At 42.6% G+C, this 16808-nt stretch overlaps 1 protein-coding gene across 5 annotated transcripts in view; it reads left to right on the forward strand.

Annotated features, from left to right (window-relative positions):
* The first annotated feature begins 595 nt into the window (after window positions 1-595).
* LOC149211839 (carboxyl-terminal-processing peptidase 2, chloroplastic-like) overlaps window positions 596-16808 on the forward strand; it is a 375331-nt gene continuing 359118 nt past the window's right edge. The window contains exon 1 of one of the 5 annotated variants that reach the window (XM_089391602.1): window positions 596-881. In XM_089391602.1, coding sequence (XP_089247728.1) covers window positions 717-881 — 165 coding nt within the window. In that variant the 5' untranslated portion in view covers window positions 596-716. The remainder of the gene's footprint in view (window positions 882-16808) is intronic. The other 4 variants (XM_089391601.1, XM_089391598.1, XM_089391599.1 and 1 more) reach the window with 4 other exon arrangements.

The following is a 16808-nucleotide window of genomic DNA, read 5'->3' on the forward strand; positions in this document are numbered from 1 at the left end:
ACATGTTAGCATCAATTTCTTGGCATCGTCTTTTTAGCGAGGGGATTGTTGGAAGGTTACCCCAGCTCATCATTGATTTGAATAGGAAAATGATTGAATTGCAAAAAACGAAAAACAATGAACTAATGGTCTCATAGACTATTTTTAGTCACATGGACCTTAAAATATCATTTCATTTCATTTATCTTTAAACTTGGACAGATCGAGAATTAAAATAAATCTAATTTATTTAAAACTACTTACTTCCGTAATTAATATTTTTGTCTATCCAAAATTGTATTATTCAACCTTTCCTAGTAACGAAATGTTTAATTTTTTTTTGAAAAAAGGAGAAGAGCGGTGAAACCAGGGCACTTTCACTTTTACACCTAAAACACAAATATTGCGAACTTAACTGAGTTGTTACGTAGTAATGTTATAAAAGACACTTTTCCCAAATTGATGCCCACGCTTTGTCACGTCACGAAGTAGGACTACATACAGCCAGTGCTTAGTGAGAAGGAGGGTCTACGTATGCGTTTTGGTACAATTTGATAGTAATGTGCGTTTAAGTTTGGCCAATAACTTGTGAGTGCCATAAAATTTTGTCAAATATAATAACCTCCTTAGATATCCTATGCGTTCTAGTACCATTTAATAGAACAGACCCTGCATTATTTGGCCAATAACTTGTGTCATAAATTTTTGTCAAATATAAGTACCTCCGCAGATATCCTATGAAAGGCTGTTCAATCTTCATCGTTGGTGTTGGTGGTGAGGGATATGGAATGGAAGGCTGCTGTAGTTCTTCCGCTTTATCGTCACTCTCCTATGCTCTCAACAAAACTCACCTCGTTCATGCTAGCACCAAGAACCAACACAAACAGTTTTTCATTCCACAGGTAATTGTTTTGCTCTACATGATGTTTTCATGAAATTTTAATCGCCCGATTCCGATTTTGTATCCTGTGATTAAACTTATGGCATTGGTATTCTGAAATTTTAGGTTTGCATGCTTCTATTAGGGAATGATGACTGGAAATTATGATACCCAAGTGGGTTTATTTCCATTGGGGATTTTGTGGGTTTACGGCCAGCAACCTAAGGGAGCCAATAATAATCTGTAACCAGTGTTTGGTCCACTTAATTATCGATGAAATTCAGGCTGGACTTCTGGTGCCAGTTAATGCTCGAGTCATAAGGAACCACAAAATGTTGTGCGATGGTAGCACTGGACGTCAAGCCCAAGGCTGAAAGAAGTGTATTCTACCTGCATTTTCCTTTAAAATCATCCTTGCCAGTATCACTTGATTGTAGTTTGAGCTGCTGCAATCGCATGGACCGCGAAGATTGGAAATTCTTGTGCGTCAGTGCGGGCCTCCAAAGCAACAATGGTAACATAGTGCCTATAAACATTGCGTTATGTTTGAGCCCTGTGCTTTTCCAGTTACAAATCAAAATAGCAAAGGCGAAGGACGGAGCCAGTTTGAGTGACCTTTGATCGCCCAACTGAATTTACATTTCTTAGACGTGATTACAAAGCCATATTGAATTCAATTCAAAGGTAGGATAAATAAATTAACCATTGTAAATTTGTAGATCTTCCAGGAAGGAGTAGGAATACTAGTCAGAACTCAACTCTAGGAATTCTGAGACTTAATATGGAGATGGATCACTGAAAATAAGCCAATGCAGCTATATATTGTGAAACACAGTGTTGTTTCATGGTTTCAGATTAGGGATTGATCAATGCTTAAATTGCGATCCAAAAAAATAAGTTCCATTTCAGTGGATTCCATTTAGCACGATTCGAACTCGACGCGTAACTCGAATGAAACTTGTTGTCAAGTCTAGACTGAAACCCAAAATCGAGTCTCACCCTACTCCATGCTTGAACTTATTCAGCCTAACTTGAACCTAATCACGTGGCCCTTTGAAAAAATGTTAAAAGAAATTATACTATCTTAATAACAATAAAACCTGCATACTGCGAACCAATGTCGTGGGATGATTCGGACCTTGGTATCTCTGCTGTCATCTAGATTTGCTTCGCGTAAATACAGGCTTATAAACTGTTGGGACCTTGTACCTTACAGCCATTTATAATCTAATTGATTCCACAAAAGAACCAAAAAGACGCATACTTCCTATTCACAGTATTTTATTTATTTATTTTTTCTTATAAATTGTTTTCTGTGGAAATAAATTCTCCTCACCCTCCTGCACTTGAGCATTTAGAATGAGGACACAAGTACCTTGCTACTGCCCTGCATACTGCCAACCAGTGTCATGGGATGATTTGGACCTTGGTATCTCTGCTGTCATCGTGATTTGCTTCATGTAAGTACATGCTTATAAACTGTTGGGATTGTTGCTGCACAAACTAGCAGGTCTTGAAAATAGGCCAAAGCTAGAGGGCACAACAACACTTGGGACAGAGGCCCACTATCACCACAGTGTAAGTCCCCTGCTCTTCTCGGATTTTCACCAATGGGAGGAGCCCCAATATGACTCACTTGTGATATATGTGTCTATGGTAGGCTTGAAGTGAGGAAAGGTGGCTCATTCAATAGAAAGGTTCAATAAAAGTGCGAGCTTTGGGAGAAGCTAGTAAGACTTTCCACGAAAAACTCCTTGAAAAGAAGGCTACACGAGACCTAGAGTTGAGATATTTAGCGAAAGATGATTTATGATTTACTCAAATGAGTAATAAAGCGAATGCCTTGAAGAAATCCCCAAATTGAAGGATTAACTTCTAAGTTTCCCTCTTGGTGTGATGGCTAGGGCATCAAATTTCCAGAGATTCCACTGTGGGAAATCCACGAAAACTTGAGAATCACTAGAGGAGACACTAAGGAAGAGTTCTATGCAAGTGCAATTCAAAATGCGCTCCTCTAATGGATTTCACACCAAGCCCTAGAGAGGCCTCCTTATCCTTTAAGGGACAAGGACAAGAGATGAAAAAGAGGTGAAAGAAAGATGGTTTTCAATTAAAGGTGATCACCAAGTGCCTAGCCATTGAGAAGTTAGGAGTCATGAAAGATCTAGACACTTCGCTCTTCAAGGAGACCTAGAAGCAACTTCACTAGCCTTAATGAAGCAGCTACACAACACTTCTAGATATTTATACTTCAATGGCAATTACTAATGGAGTTTCAAGGAATATAAATGCATCATTTTCCCTAGTAACATTCATTCATTCATTATCTGTGAATAACACATGCAAAATTTTCCAATAGTTTCAATGTTTAGACAATATTTCATCAATTAGGGCACATTAATAACCATGAGACAATATTCCATGCATTAGACATTAATCAAATCAGAAATATGACATTAAATAGCGCTTACAAGACAATGAAGAATATATCCATCCATCACAATGCCAAAAAGAAGCTCCAAGAGAGATAGCAAAAATATCCAAACATCAAAATTCATTCATAAAACTCCAAAACATTCCACAAATTGCAGGTCTAAATTGCCTTCCTAGGCTGAAAATCCAAGTGATGATGGTTTGCAATGAGACTAAGTCTCATGTATTTATACAAGAGCTAGTAGTTCAAATTTCTAATGAACAAGCCCCTAAAGTGTGAAATAAGGTGACAAACCCTTGGTTACAAGCCAACCAAGATAGCTTAAACATTAATCATTATTTTATTTCTCCTTTTAGCCCATGTCATCCATGCGAGGTGCTCTCCAATGCTAGCGTTGAGGCCTCTTGTGCTCAAAGTGTGGGAGAGGGCCTCAAAAATGATGATGAAGAGGGATATGCCCTCCATATGTTGCAAAACATGTCCAAACTCCTATTTGGGTTTTGTGGGCTCCAAATTTGTCTCATGGGTCTCCAAGTGGCTCAATATCAAGTTGATGCTCCATCAATGAGGGCTAGAAGATGACACATGCCCTCCCATGTCTCCCTAGGAAAGACATAACCTCTTATGGGCCTTGGATCAACTGCCAAGTGTTGGGTGTAATGTGTAGCCAGTTGGGCAATGTGGTCCAAGTGGTGGGGCACGAGCAAGCAAATGGTGGTGCTGAAGAAGCCCATGGTGTGGCAATCAATGCTTTGCATGGATGGAGGCCCATGGCTCTCAACGCTCACCCTACAAATGCCATTGTGATCCTTTGGAGGGCTTGGATCCCGTATAGGGAGGCCAAGTCCAAGATGAAAACCCACTTGCAATCCTGTATAAGATCCAATGTGTCTCCTCACCTTCCAATACAATAATTCATTAGTGCAATTGAGTAAATAAGCTTGCTAATCAAGGGCAGAAGTGGACACTTCATAGTGGGTTTCCCTTCCAAATTTGGGGCTTTAGACATGTCCTGGTGTTACCTTCCTTGGTAAGAGAGGTTAATGAAGGACCCTATTAGGTGGTTTCAACCTCTAAGGGAATGACAGGTCCAAGGTACACCCATCAAGTGGTAGGTGTCATGTAAAATAATGATGGAATAAAGTGGGACAAGGGGAAGGCTCCAAGCCACATGTCATGGGACAAGGGAAGCTATGATGAAGGAAGCCCACACCTTGGGTGTATGAATGTAAGGAGGGAGCAATCATGGTACATGAGTTACCCCGACCTTTTTTTTCCACCCTTCTTCATTTGCCTTTTGCCTTTTATTGATTTTTCTTCATTTTACTGCTCGGGGCTCAAAGGGGATGAGAGCATGATGTGTAAGATGTAGTAGTGATTACCCCCTTAAAGTAGGGCATTTCATCATCCACTAGGGGTTGGGACATACATGGGTTCCTTAATGATGAAAATGGGTATTCACAAGGGCCCTAGGAACCAGGTTGATGACCATAATGATAGGGAGTAGAGCTTACGTTTGGCTTTTGCCCACGTGCTAAACTTTATTGTCTCGACCATCTTTTGCATTTTGTGGTACATTTCCTATTGTATGTGGCCATATTATGTTTTTATCTTTTTTTTTTTTTTTTTTTTTTTTTAACCTGCATCAACCTCTAGGGCATCGTTCCAAGCTTGACCGAAGGTATTGTTGATTTGGGGTAGCATTAGATGTGCTCTAGCCACAAAATTTGGTGGAGAGGTTGGAGCACATGAGATTTCCAATACCCAGAAAGGGTTTGGGCAAATTCTAAACAGTTCAGGAGATATTAAAATAATTAATATTTTTAATGGAGTCCCTAAGGGGAAAATAAAATATTAATGTGTTAGAATGGTCCAAAAGATATGGATCAAGCTAGATCTAATCTTAGCCGTTGATTAGGGACTTAATTTCAGCCGTTGATATGTCAACAGGAAAAGTATAAGAGGAGGCTTGAGGGTCACTTGGAGAACACACCAGAGCGATCAGTCATTTTATTCTCTAGAGCGGGGTTTGCTAAGAGAGATAGAATTAGTGATCGGGAGTTGCTGCTGAGGGGCATTAAGTATAGAGAGACAGAGAGGCAGAGATAGTGTCAGGAAAGTAGCGCAATAGTTGGGGAGAGTGACGTAGTAACAGCCAGAGCTCATGCAGAGGTAGTAGCTGAGAGTTGCGCAGAGCCTCAGAGAGGCCAGCGTTGCTGATGCAGAGGGCCAGAAGGCTGACGCATGGCCTCCTAAGGCTAACGTAGAGGGCCAGAAGGCTGATGCAGGGCCTCCTAAGGCTAACGCAAACCCATCTGGGGTGATGCAGGGCTAGCGCTGGGAAGAGAGGGGCTAACGAAGTCCAGAAAAGGTTGATGTTGGGGTTTCTGGGGTAGATTGGAGCTGAGGAGCTATCGGAAGGATTATCCGGGGTTTCAGCCAGGAGATTTGTCTCAAACTGAGAGGTATTACTGCGAAGAGGCGAAGGAAGGCAAAGGGAGCCTCACGCAGAGCCACATAGAAGCTGGGAGGGCTGACGCAGTTGGTTGAGGAGGTCGGGTTGCTGGTGTCGGGATTGCGCGGAGCCTAGGAGCTCTCACCTTCAGGTTGCTGGGGTTTAGGAGGCTGTGGGAATATTGCAGAGTGGAGTTGGTGAGGTACTGTAGTTAGAACAATACTTGACAGAGCAAGGCCAAGAGGAGGGAGTTGCTATCGAGGGTTTCTAGCCGGGGAACCCGGATTAGTGGTGCGGTTGCACAAGACGATCAGAGTAGTGGGCATCTTTACAATGGCAGACGGATTTCTAGGAGGGAAATCAGGACTTAGAGGGAGTCCAGAAGAGAACTTTCAGACGGGAAGTAGAGACTCGGAGGAGTCGAACAGGGAACTTCCAGGAGGGAAGTAGAAGAGCATCATGGCACTACACGAAGTAAGAGACCAGGATACACTGGACGGAGCATCGAACTTCGTAGTCTGGAAGGCCATAATCTTATCCGTACTTGACAGAAATCATGTCAAGAACTTCGCCTTGAAGGTTATAGCTATTGCAGTTGACCCCAATGATAACGACAAGTACGAGGAGGCAATGGCGAGGACCAAAAGCATCATCCTTGATGGGGTCAAGGACCATGTAGTACCACACATTGCCGAGAAGGAAACGACATATGAGATGTGGGGGGCCCTCAAGAAATTGTACCAGCATACTTCTGTGCAGAGAAGAATGCTACTTGAGAATCAGTTGAGATCGTATCAAATGAAGAGGGAAGAGCCGATTGACACCTTCCTCGGAGGACTGAATGAGATCCAAGATTAGTTGATTGCTATAGAATCCATGCCGGATCAAAGAGTTGATGTAGAGGACGGCCTTGAATGAAGTCTCAAAAGACTGGGAGGTATTTGTCCAGAGTATATTGGGTAGAGGGACACTTTCACCATGGGATGAGATGTGGGTTGCTTTTCGTCAAGAAGAGATCTGACGGCAGTTAAAGACGGGTAGCAGCAACCAGGGGATCAAAGTCAAGCAGGAGGAGGAAGATGTTGCCCTAGCATCTGAGGGAAAGCAGGAAAAGTGGAAGAAGAAGGATCTCTCCAAGATCAAGTGCTTCCACTGTGGGGAACTGGGTCATTATGCGATCCAGTGTCCAAGGAAGAAGAGTAAGGGAGAGTCTTTCGAGACTAAGGCAGCACCAGCAAGGGCAGAGAAGGAAGTGGAGACAGACGATGACTGTGCCATGAGTGCACACGCACCACTTGAGCGAAAGTGGGGAGACATCGAGCTGTAGTCAGGTGGACTATAGGCGATGAGGGACAGTATCCTCGAGGTACCTAGCCTCTTGGATTAGACCTTGCTACGAGAGTCCCGAAGAGGAGTAACAAGACTGGCTGAGTCGGGTAGAGATGGATGCGGATGAAGCGGCAGAGAGAGCTATAGTGTTGGAGTCTCGAGACAGTGCGAGGCTAGCAGGCTGCAGCAGTGCGAGAGGCACAGGAGTGTTGCACCAGTGCAGGATGGCACAAAGAGGCGTGCAATGGTGCGAGATGCAGGGAGTTGTTGCAGCAATGCAGAGGTCAGAGAGGGAGCACTTGTTAGCGGCAAAGGGAGCTTCAGCATCAGTGGGTGTCTCTAGCCCAACAGGGAGATCAAGTTGGGAGATTAGTTACTTATTTCTCAGTAATTGAGTTGCAGTGCGGCAGTGGGTAGCACGATGCAGCATGATGAGAGGAGGTGCAGTGCGGATGCAGTGCTGGGGGAAAGGACCAACAACAGCACGGATGCAGTGCTGGAGGAAAGGACCAGCAACAACACGGATGTAGAGGGAGCTGTCGTACAGATGCAACAGTGGCAGTGGAAGAACCATGGGCAACAATACAGGATACAACAGTGTAGAGGATGGTGGGCAGCATCAGTACAGGGACCGATGCCGGATGATCAGAGTAATACTCAGTGAGGAGTGTTGCTAGAGCATAGTTCTCACTAAGGGAGTGTTGATTTGGGGTAGCATCGGATGTGCTCTAGCCACGAAATTTGGTGGAGAAGTTGGGGCACATGAAATCTCCAATACCCAGAAAGGGTTTGGGCAGATTCTAAACAGTTCAGGAGATATTAAAATAATTAATATTTTTAATGGAGTCCCTAAGTCTAAACTTAGGGGAAATAAAATATTAATGTGTATTAATATGAAACTGTGTTAGAATGGTCCAAAAGACATGGATCAAGCCAGACCTAATCTTAGCCGTTGATTAGGGACTTAATCTCGGCTGTTGATATGTCAACAGGAAAAGTATAAGAGGAGGCTTGAGGGTCACTTGGAGAACACACCAGAGTGATCAGTCATTCTATTCTCTAGAGCGGGGTTTGCTAAGCGAGATATAATTAGTGATCGGGAGTTGCAACTGAGGGGAATTGAGTACAGAGAGACAGAAAGGCAGAGATAGTGTCGGGAGAGCAGCGCAGTAACCCGGGAGAGTGACGTAGTAGCAACCAAAGCTCACGCAGAGGTAGCCAGGAGCTACGCAGAGCCTCAGAGAGGCCAGCGTTGCTGATGCAGAGGGCCAGAAGGCTGATGCAGGGCCTCCTAAGGCTGACGTAGACCCATCCGGGGTGACGCAAAGCCAGTGCTGGGCAGAGAGGGGCCGATGCAGTCCAGAAAAGGCTGACGTTGGGGTTTCTGGGGTAGATTGGAGCTGAGGAGCTACTGAAAGGATTATCCGGGGTTTTAGCGGGGAGATTTGTCTCAAATTGAGAGGTATTACTACCAAGGAAATTCTCTGTTGGGTAGGCTAGTTTCGGCACCCAGATTGTACTCTAATGTTGCTTAATAAGAAAACCCTCAGATAGAGGCACTGGTTTTCCCACATTGGGTTTTTCCGGGGACATTGGTAAAAAAATTAATGGTGTCATATGGTGTGATTGTTTTTGTTTCCTTCAGTTGGTGATCTGTAATATGTTGAGCATGCACTAGTGTTGATTTTCAGTATTTACATTGTAAATAACCTGTTAAGTAACATAACAAGTAGGTAGGAATAAATCAGATAAAGTGCATGGAGGTTTTCTAACTAAGTAGACTTAGAAACTTCAACAGGACAAGGGGAAGGGGAGGCTAACACCTTGTGGACCCAATGGACAAATGTGGACCGAGATAGGAAAATGTGAAAGGAGCTTGTAATGAGTGAAGGGGAGTGAGATATATGGTATTGGGAGGCAGGGCGAGGCAACCAAAATCAGGGTTTCCCATGTAGTGCCACTTCTAAAGCTAGTATCCAATGAAGGAGATCCTACGTGACTATGATACAAGATTAACCCCAAGTTGAGGTAAGGGAACAATAGTACAATCAAAGCCCTTCCTTCTTCCTATTGAGAAATCTAGGGCATTAGGATTAGGAGATTTCTCTTGGATGATAACTGTTTATGAATGTTTTTTAGTTCTTTAGATTAGGTTCTTGACTTAGATCATTATAATGTTCTTTTTCATCAAACAACTACCAGATCATAAACAATAAGGAGACAAGAGACACAAAATGTAGGCGATTAGCCAGGGCCAAAACCTCTCCAACTTGAGAGGAAAACCCAAACGAATTCTTCTTCTTATAGAGACTTCAAGTGATGAATACCAAGACCAAGACCCTTGACACAACAACCTCTCCAAGACCAAGTCACAAGACCCTTCTTCACTGCTTCTTCTTCTTGCCCAAGTCAACACTAGTCAAATTGCTTGCCTTCCTTTGAATTTCGGCTACCCTTCAGATTTCGGCCTTTTGGATCAAGTCTGCAACTTTCGGCCTCCTCAGAAACCCTAGTTGCAGCACGTGTGAGAGATTTTGTCTCTTAAATTCCTTCGCTCTAGGTGGAGATCCTTTCTTCTTCAATTCGACTTGAGAATCAACTTGTTTTCTTCCTTGATCTGCCCTCCTAATGAGATTGTGATATCTTGGTTCCTCTTGCAACAGATAACATCAATTCCTCGCACGTGTGGAGTGTATTTGCCCAAAACAGATCAGAAAATGACTCGGTTATGTTCCTCTTTCCTTCGCTTGGTGGTGAGGCTCTTCTCTTGTGATCTTCACACTTCTTCTTGGTTCAGATTGCTTGACCGAATTCACACCTCCAAATGATGTCGAGTTCTGCTATATATATAGTGGTCTGTCCATGATATAGGTCGACTTGATCTTGAGCCTAGGCTGACATGCCCTTTTGGAATCATCTTTATTCCCTTTTGTAGGCTGACTTCAAGGAGAGCTTGTGACATGGCCTTGGAGGGTTAATGACTCAAACAATTTCTCTTTTTACAATGTATAATATGCCCAAATGGGTCTTCAATCTTTGACATTGACTCATTAGACTTTATGACATGATGACCAACCCTAAAGGCTCACAATGGGAGCCTTAACTATAAAATTCCTTGAGCTTGAAATCCATGACTCAAGCATTACAAAATAATTTTATTTTCTTCTTTACATCAATTACATAAAATCAAGATTACACATGTCATTATGAAGACCGAACCTAGTTACATTTTTCAACACTCCCTCTTAACTAGGGAGGTATTCATAATCTATAAAAGGTATTCTCAATATGAAGAATTCTCATAAGAAGAGTCGGATTGGTAACCCATCTGTATAACATCATATCATCCAACATTGTCACATAGCAAGGCCTTGACTAACAACTCTATATATCCACAAGATTAGAGCTCAATGCTGGCGAGACCAATGATGTATAGACACCCTCATCATTGTCTCTCTCGGAACATACCCCATCCGAGTTCTCAGAGTGTATTCCACCAAGACTATTCTTATCTTGGATTCCCAATCCTCAAAGAATATCAGTCCTTTATGACTACTCTTATCTTGGATGCCCTAACTCATCCTCAAAGAGTATTGAATGCCAAATGTTTACCCAATCCTCCATTCTGTCTTCCCAAGTGAAGACAAGAATGACGTATTTATCTCTCCCTTTCAACTTAGGGAGGACATACCCATTCCAGTGAAGGAATGTATCCATTCCTGTAAAAAAGAATGTACCCAAGCTCCCTCTTTACTAGGGACTTGACCAAGACCCTTCTTGCCCAAGGACTTGCTTCCACCAACTCTTCTGGTGGAGATCATGGGATAAGCAACTACTTGTAGAACTCCTTCCATTGATGTCATGAATTTCTTCTTTGTCATAGAGTCTACATCTTTCGAGACTTCTTCGTAGGGCATAGACCATCCATCACTTTCATCCATGAGTCAGTCATGTCATCATTCCTTTCATTGGAAAGTGATCTATTAGTCCATATCTGGTCTTCCTTCATGTCATGCTACCTTCTTCATGCCATGTTTTCTTAAGGATCTTTCATCCTGCTACATGGGCATTAATTGTGGAAGACATCCACAACCCTTCCCTAGGTAGCCCTGCATAAGCCCATCCAGATATTATTCAAAAATAAGAAATGAACATTACATCAAAATTGCCTTTGTGATGGTCTTTCATCACGACATCTTCCCATGAGCATCAACATCTTGCATACATATTGACACATCTCCAAAAGATATATACTGTCAAGGGTCTCTTTCCTTTTCAGACTTCATCAAGGTCTTCCTATTTTTCATGGAGATATTATAGTCAAATCTTTTAGTCCTTGGATGTTGATTGCTTTCTCCATAGTTGCATATTTTATGATCTTTTTCTTTATTCACACATTTCCTCTCCAAGAACATTCAATTAGAGTTCCTACAAATATTGTCAACCACCTTATATTTCATATGAGGACATATTATGTTGATTTCATCTAGTCAATGTGTGACCCATGCCTTCCTGCATCCTTTCAAAAGAAGAGATCCTTTCTTTTGATCATGCTCTCGAGGTAGAGCATTCATTCATGTTGCCTGCAACCATATGACATGACTCTATTTTATCAAATACAAGCATACATACCTCATTTTCTTTTTAGGTCATCTAAACTTCCTTCAACAGTTTCCTTGATTGAAGGAACTTCAATCCCTTGATCTACGTTACTTCTTTCGACATCATACCATCATCCCATGAATTCCTACAAGTTGGAATTCTTGATGAAACACTTGCTTCCTTTTAATTGGTGAATCTTCCAATGAAGACTCTAACAGAGGATCTTGAGTATCCTTATCAACCATTGTTTTCCCTTCGAATGATGTATGACGAGCTTTTGTTAATTTTAGATAACAATGGTATGTTCTATGCTTGAAAGCAATTTACTTCAATTTTCTTATTAGCCCAATATCAATTTCCAGATTAGCAATGACATTAACATGACAGTAAATGTAGATAGAACATAAATAAAAACAATAGAAGACAAGCCAAGACAAGAGGACACAAGATGTGGTGCATGCTAGGGACAAACCCCAATGTGGGGAACCCCTTTGATAATTTCTTCTTATTATTCTTCAAAAGTTCAGCAGAGAGAGAGTACAATACGTAAAATTCACTTGCCCAATCAAAGTCAAATATGTCCAGTCAAACAACAACCACAAGAATCCCTAACGAAAAAGTCAACGCTGGTCAACAGGGCATAATTTCTTCTTCAAATCAGTTCGGTCAAACCTAGTCAACTTTGTTGTAGGAAATGTAACTAGGTCTGGTCTTCATAAATGTACTTTTGATATTTGTATTTATTGAAGAAAAGAAATATTATTTTTATAATATATGTCAATGAGTTTCTTGCTCATTGAAATAGGTCTAGCACTATTTAAAGTGCTATAGGTGAGTCAAATAGTCAAAAGAATAAGGTGAAGACCTTAAGGGCATGTTATACCTTGTATGTATTATGGTTAAGAGAATACCTCCAAAGAAAGTCACAAGCATCCTGCAAGCTACGACATCCTTGAAACAAGAAATCCGAAGCATAAAAGCAGTCCTCAAGTCGGCCTAAATACAGTTGACAAGTCGACCTAAATGGAGGGACAGACCTCTATATATAGACGCTATCCACTCCTCTATATCGTACTCACTTAAGCTTTGAAATTAGCGAAGAGACAAGCGAAGATAAGGAAGTCTATAGCGTATTTAAGGGCAGCGTGGAAGAAGTATATAGAACTGAAGTTAGGGGGAGCATTTCTGGGACAACTACAACCACACGTGCGAAGTTAAGGAAGGCTGCTTGCGGTTATGACAACAGTCACTAACAGCTCACCATATCTCATTGTTTAGGGCTCAATCCAAGCCTACAAGACCACTCTCTCAAGCGAAGGATCAAGGAGGAAAAGCGAAGGTAAGAGGGCTGTTCTAAGGCTCATTGCAGTCACACATGCGAGGGAAAAGGAGGCTGCCTCTGCTGTCATGACAACCCTACATTATAGTCATCCAAGTTAGTTGATTGGTAAAGAGAAGAAAGGAACCATCATAAGAAGAAGGGTCTCATCTAGATTCTAAAGCATATTTTCTAGAGTAAGTGTAATGTTGGAATTTCTAAGTTTAACCCGTTAGAAATTCTTCCTGTACTATCTGGTTTATTCCTTCCTACTTGTTCAATTACTTAACAAGTTATTTACCATGTAAATATTGAAAATAAATACAAGTACAATATCAACATCTACAAATCATCAACTGAAAGAAAACAAACACACAAGTGACATCGTTATTTTTGGACCAATGTCCTCGGAAAAATCTAATGCGGAAAAACCGGTGCAACTATTCAGAGGCTTTTATTATTATGCAGTTTTCATAATACAACTAGGGTGCCAGAAATGGCTCACCCAACAGAGAATGCCCTCGGCAGTAGTACCTCTCTTCGGAGACAGATATTTCGATTGATTAATCACCGGATGAACAATCCCACGACAACAATTGCAACTCCCACTGCTCTTGATCACTCTGATAGGGATTGCGCCACCCTGCTCGGTTCATTAGCTCCCAGTCTGTCCCACGAAATCCTCTCAGCGCTGCGTCTTGGCCCTGCGTGAGCTCTGCTAGCCTCTGTGTCAGCCCTTAGACCCTCTGCATCTCGCATGTTGGCCTCTCTTGGCTGCCTTTACGTAGCACCCAACTGCCTCTGTGTCAACCTCTCCGGGCTCTGCGCTGTCTCTCTGGTACCAACTCTGCCTCTCTAGTATGTATTCACTGCCCCTCGCTGCTGATCATTGATTCTATCTCTCTTAGCAAACCCCGCTCTAAAGAATAGAATGACTGATCACTCTGGTGTATTCTCTAACTGACCCTCAAGCCTCCTCTTATACTTTTCTCGTTGGTTCATCAACGACTGAGATTAAATCTCTAATCAACGGCTAAGATTAGATTTTGCTTGATCCATGACTTTTGGACCCTTCTAACCAAGTTTTATATTAATACCCATTAATATTTTATTTTTCCTAAGTTTAGACTTAGGAACTTCATTAAAAATATTAATTATTTTAATATCTCCCAAACCGATTAGAATCTGCCCAACCCATTTCTGGGTCTTGGAGACATGTGCTTTAGCTTCTCCACCAATTTTCATGGCTAGAGCACATCTGATGCTACCCCAAATCAACACTCCCTCTTCGCGAGGGTTGTGCTCTAGTAATACTCCTCACTGAGTATCACCTCGATTATCCAGCATCGGTCCTTGTGTTGATGCTAGGCCTCCCTGCCCAACATCCTCTGCACTGTTACATCTATATGATAGCTCCCTCTGCATCCGTGCTGCTGCTGGTCCATACACCTAGCACTGCATCTACACTGCATCCCCTTCTCCTCACACTGCATCGTGCTATTGCATACTGCTACTGCACTGCAACTCAGTTACTGAGAAATAAGTAACTAATCCACCCAACATCTGACATCCCTGTCAGGCTAGAAACACTCCCGATGCTGAAGTTTCCTCTGCCGCCAACAAGTGTTCCCTCTACTGACCTCTGCGTTGTCGCAACAACTCCTTGCATCTCACACCGTTGCACACCTCTCTATGCCATCCTGCACTGGTGCAACACTCCCGTGCCTCTCACACTGTTGCAACCTGCTAGCCTCACGCTGTCCATGGACTCCTGCATTGTAGCACTCTCTGTCGCTCCATGGACTCCTGCATTGTAGCACTCTCTGTTGCTTCATCTGCGTCCGTTTCTACCGACATCAGCCAATCCTTCTACTCCTCTTCGAGGCTCCCGTAGCAAGGTATAATCCAAGAGGTTGGGTACCTCAAGGATCTTGCCCCTCATCGCCTGTAGTCCTCTTAACCCCCGTAGGAAGAGGTATTGTAGTCTTTCAAACAGAAGCAGGGGATCAGCTTCGAGCAACCAATGTGTTGCATGTGCCAGGATTGGGGATGAACTTACTCTCTGTATCTCAGCTTCAAAACAAGGGCTATGACGTTTTCTTCATTAAGGAGAAAGTATATATCAAACACCCGAGTTGGAAAAAGAAAGCCCAGATTGGAGTCAGAAGTAACAGGCTGTATAGATTACAGTTAGAATTTCCAATGGCACTAATAGGTAGCAGTGGGGAAAAAGATTTGTATGAACTATGGCACAGGAGAATGGGACACTAACACCATGGGGCTCTAAGAATTCTTGGGAAAACAGTATCAGGAGTTCCAGAATTAAGTACCGAACGAGATGATTTATGTAGAGGAGTGCTCTAGGCAAGTACGCCAAGGAAGCTTTTTCCAGAGCAACAAGAGGGCTAAGAGTGTTCTGGGATTGATACACTCAGATATCTGCGGACCCATGTCCACAAAAGCTCTTAGTGGTGCTGAATACTTCATCACCTTCATTGATGACCATTCCAGAAAGGCTTGGATCTACTTTCTAAAAACCAAGGATGAAGTTTTCGGTCGATTCAAAGAGCTCAAGGCTCTAGTTGAGAATCTGACAGGAAAGAAGATAAAGATATTGCGCTCAGACAATGGTGGAGAATACATCGACAAGGACTTCATTGATTTTTGCGCAAGGGAAGGCATCAGAAGGGAGTGGACAACCCCCTATAATCCGGAGCATAATGGAGTAGCAGAAAGGAAGAACTGGACTATTGTTGAAGCAGCTAGGGCAATGTTGTATGATCAGGATATGCCCAAGTTTCTATGGGTAGAAGCATGCAACATGACAGTGTATGTCCAGAATAGGACTCCTCACAGGGCATTAGGTAAGATTACTCCGGAGAGTGTCTTCATCGGTAAGAAGCCTGAGGTGAGTCATTTTAGGATATTTGGGAGTTTGGCATATTGCCATGTACCCGAAGAAAAGAGGAAGAAATTGGATCAGACTGCAGAGAAAGGATATCTTGTGGGATATAGCGAGAATGCTAAGGCATATAGAGTCTATCTTCCGGGGAATAGGAAGATCGTAATTCGATGGGATGTAAAGTTCATGGAGGACAGAGCTTTCAAGAAATCCCAAGAAATGCCTTCTGAAGAGCAGTCAAAGGATGATCCGTTGGTCCAGCCACTTCGACTAGTAGAAACTAGCACTAGTATTTCTCCTAAAGGCAAAACTCCAGAGGTGGAGCCTCAGGAAGAGGAGGAGCAGATAGATATACCCACTACCAGTGGTAGAACGAGCTAGGAACTTCGACAGATACTACGAGATGCAGAGGATTTCGTCGGGGCGCTCAGGAACGAGAAAAGAAAGCATAGACAACCAGACAGATACAAAGCCTTGGTGGCTCAGGTTGGAGAACCCTCCAGTTTTTAGGAGGCCGTTCAGCATCAAGTATGGGTAAACGCTATGGTGGAGGAATACAGTTCCATAATGGTCAATGATGTTTGGAAGTGGTACCTAGGCCTCAAGACAGATTAGTTGTAGGGTCGAGATGGCTCTGCAAAGTCAAATACGCTTCAGATGGCAGTGTGGAAAAATACAAAGCCAGGTTTGTGGCTAAGGGGTTTGCTCAGAAGGAAGGGATAGACTATGAAGAAATATTCGCCCCAGTAGCCAAGTATACTTCTATTAGATCCAGGAAGGGATAGACTATGAAGAAATCTTCGCCCTAGTAGCCAAGAATACTTCTATTAGATCCAGGAAGGGATAGACTATGAAGAAATCTTCGCCCCAGTAGCCAAGAATACTTCTATTAGATCCATGATATCCCTT

This window comes from Pinus tabuliformis, chromosome 1_1 (genome assembly GCF_031772625.1).
Source record: "Pinus tabuliformis cultivar Carrire ecotype Pingquan chromosome 1_1, CPIR1, whole genome shotgun sequence".
Lineage (NCBI taxonomy): Eukaryota > Viridiplantae > Streptophyta > Pinopsida > Pinales > Pinaceae > Pinus > Pinus tabuliformis.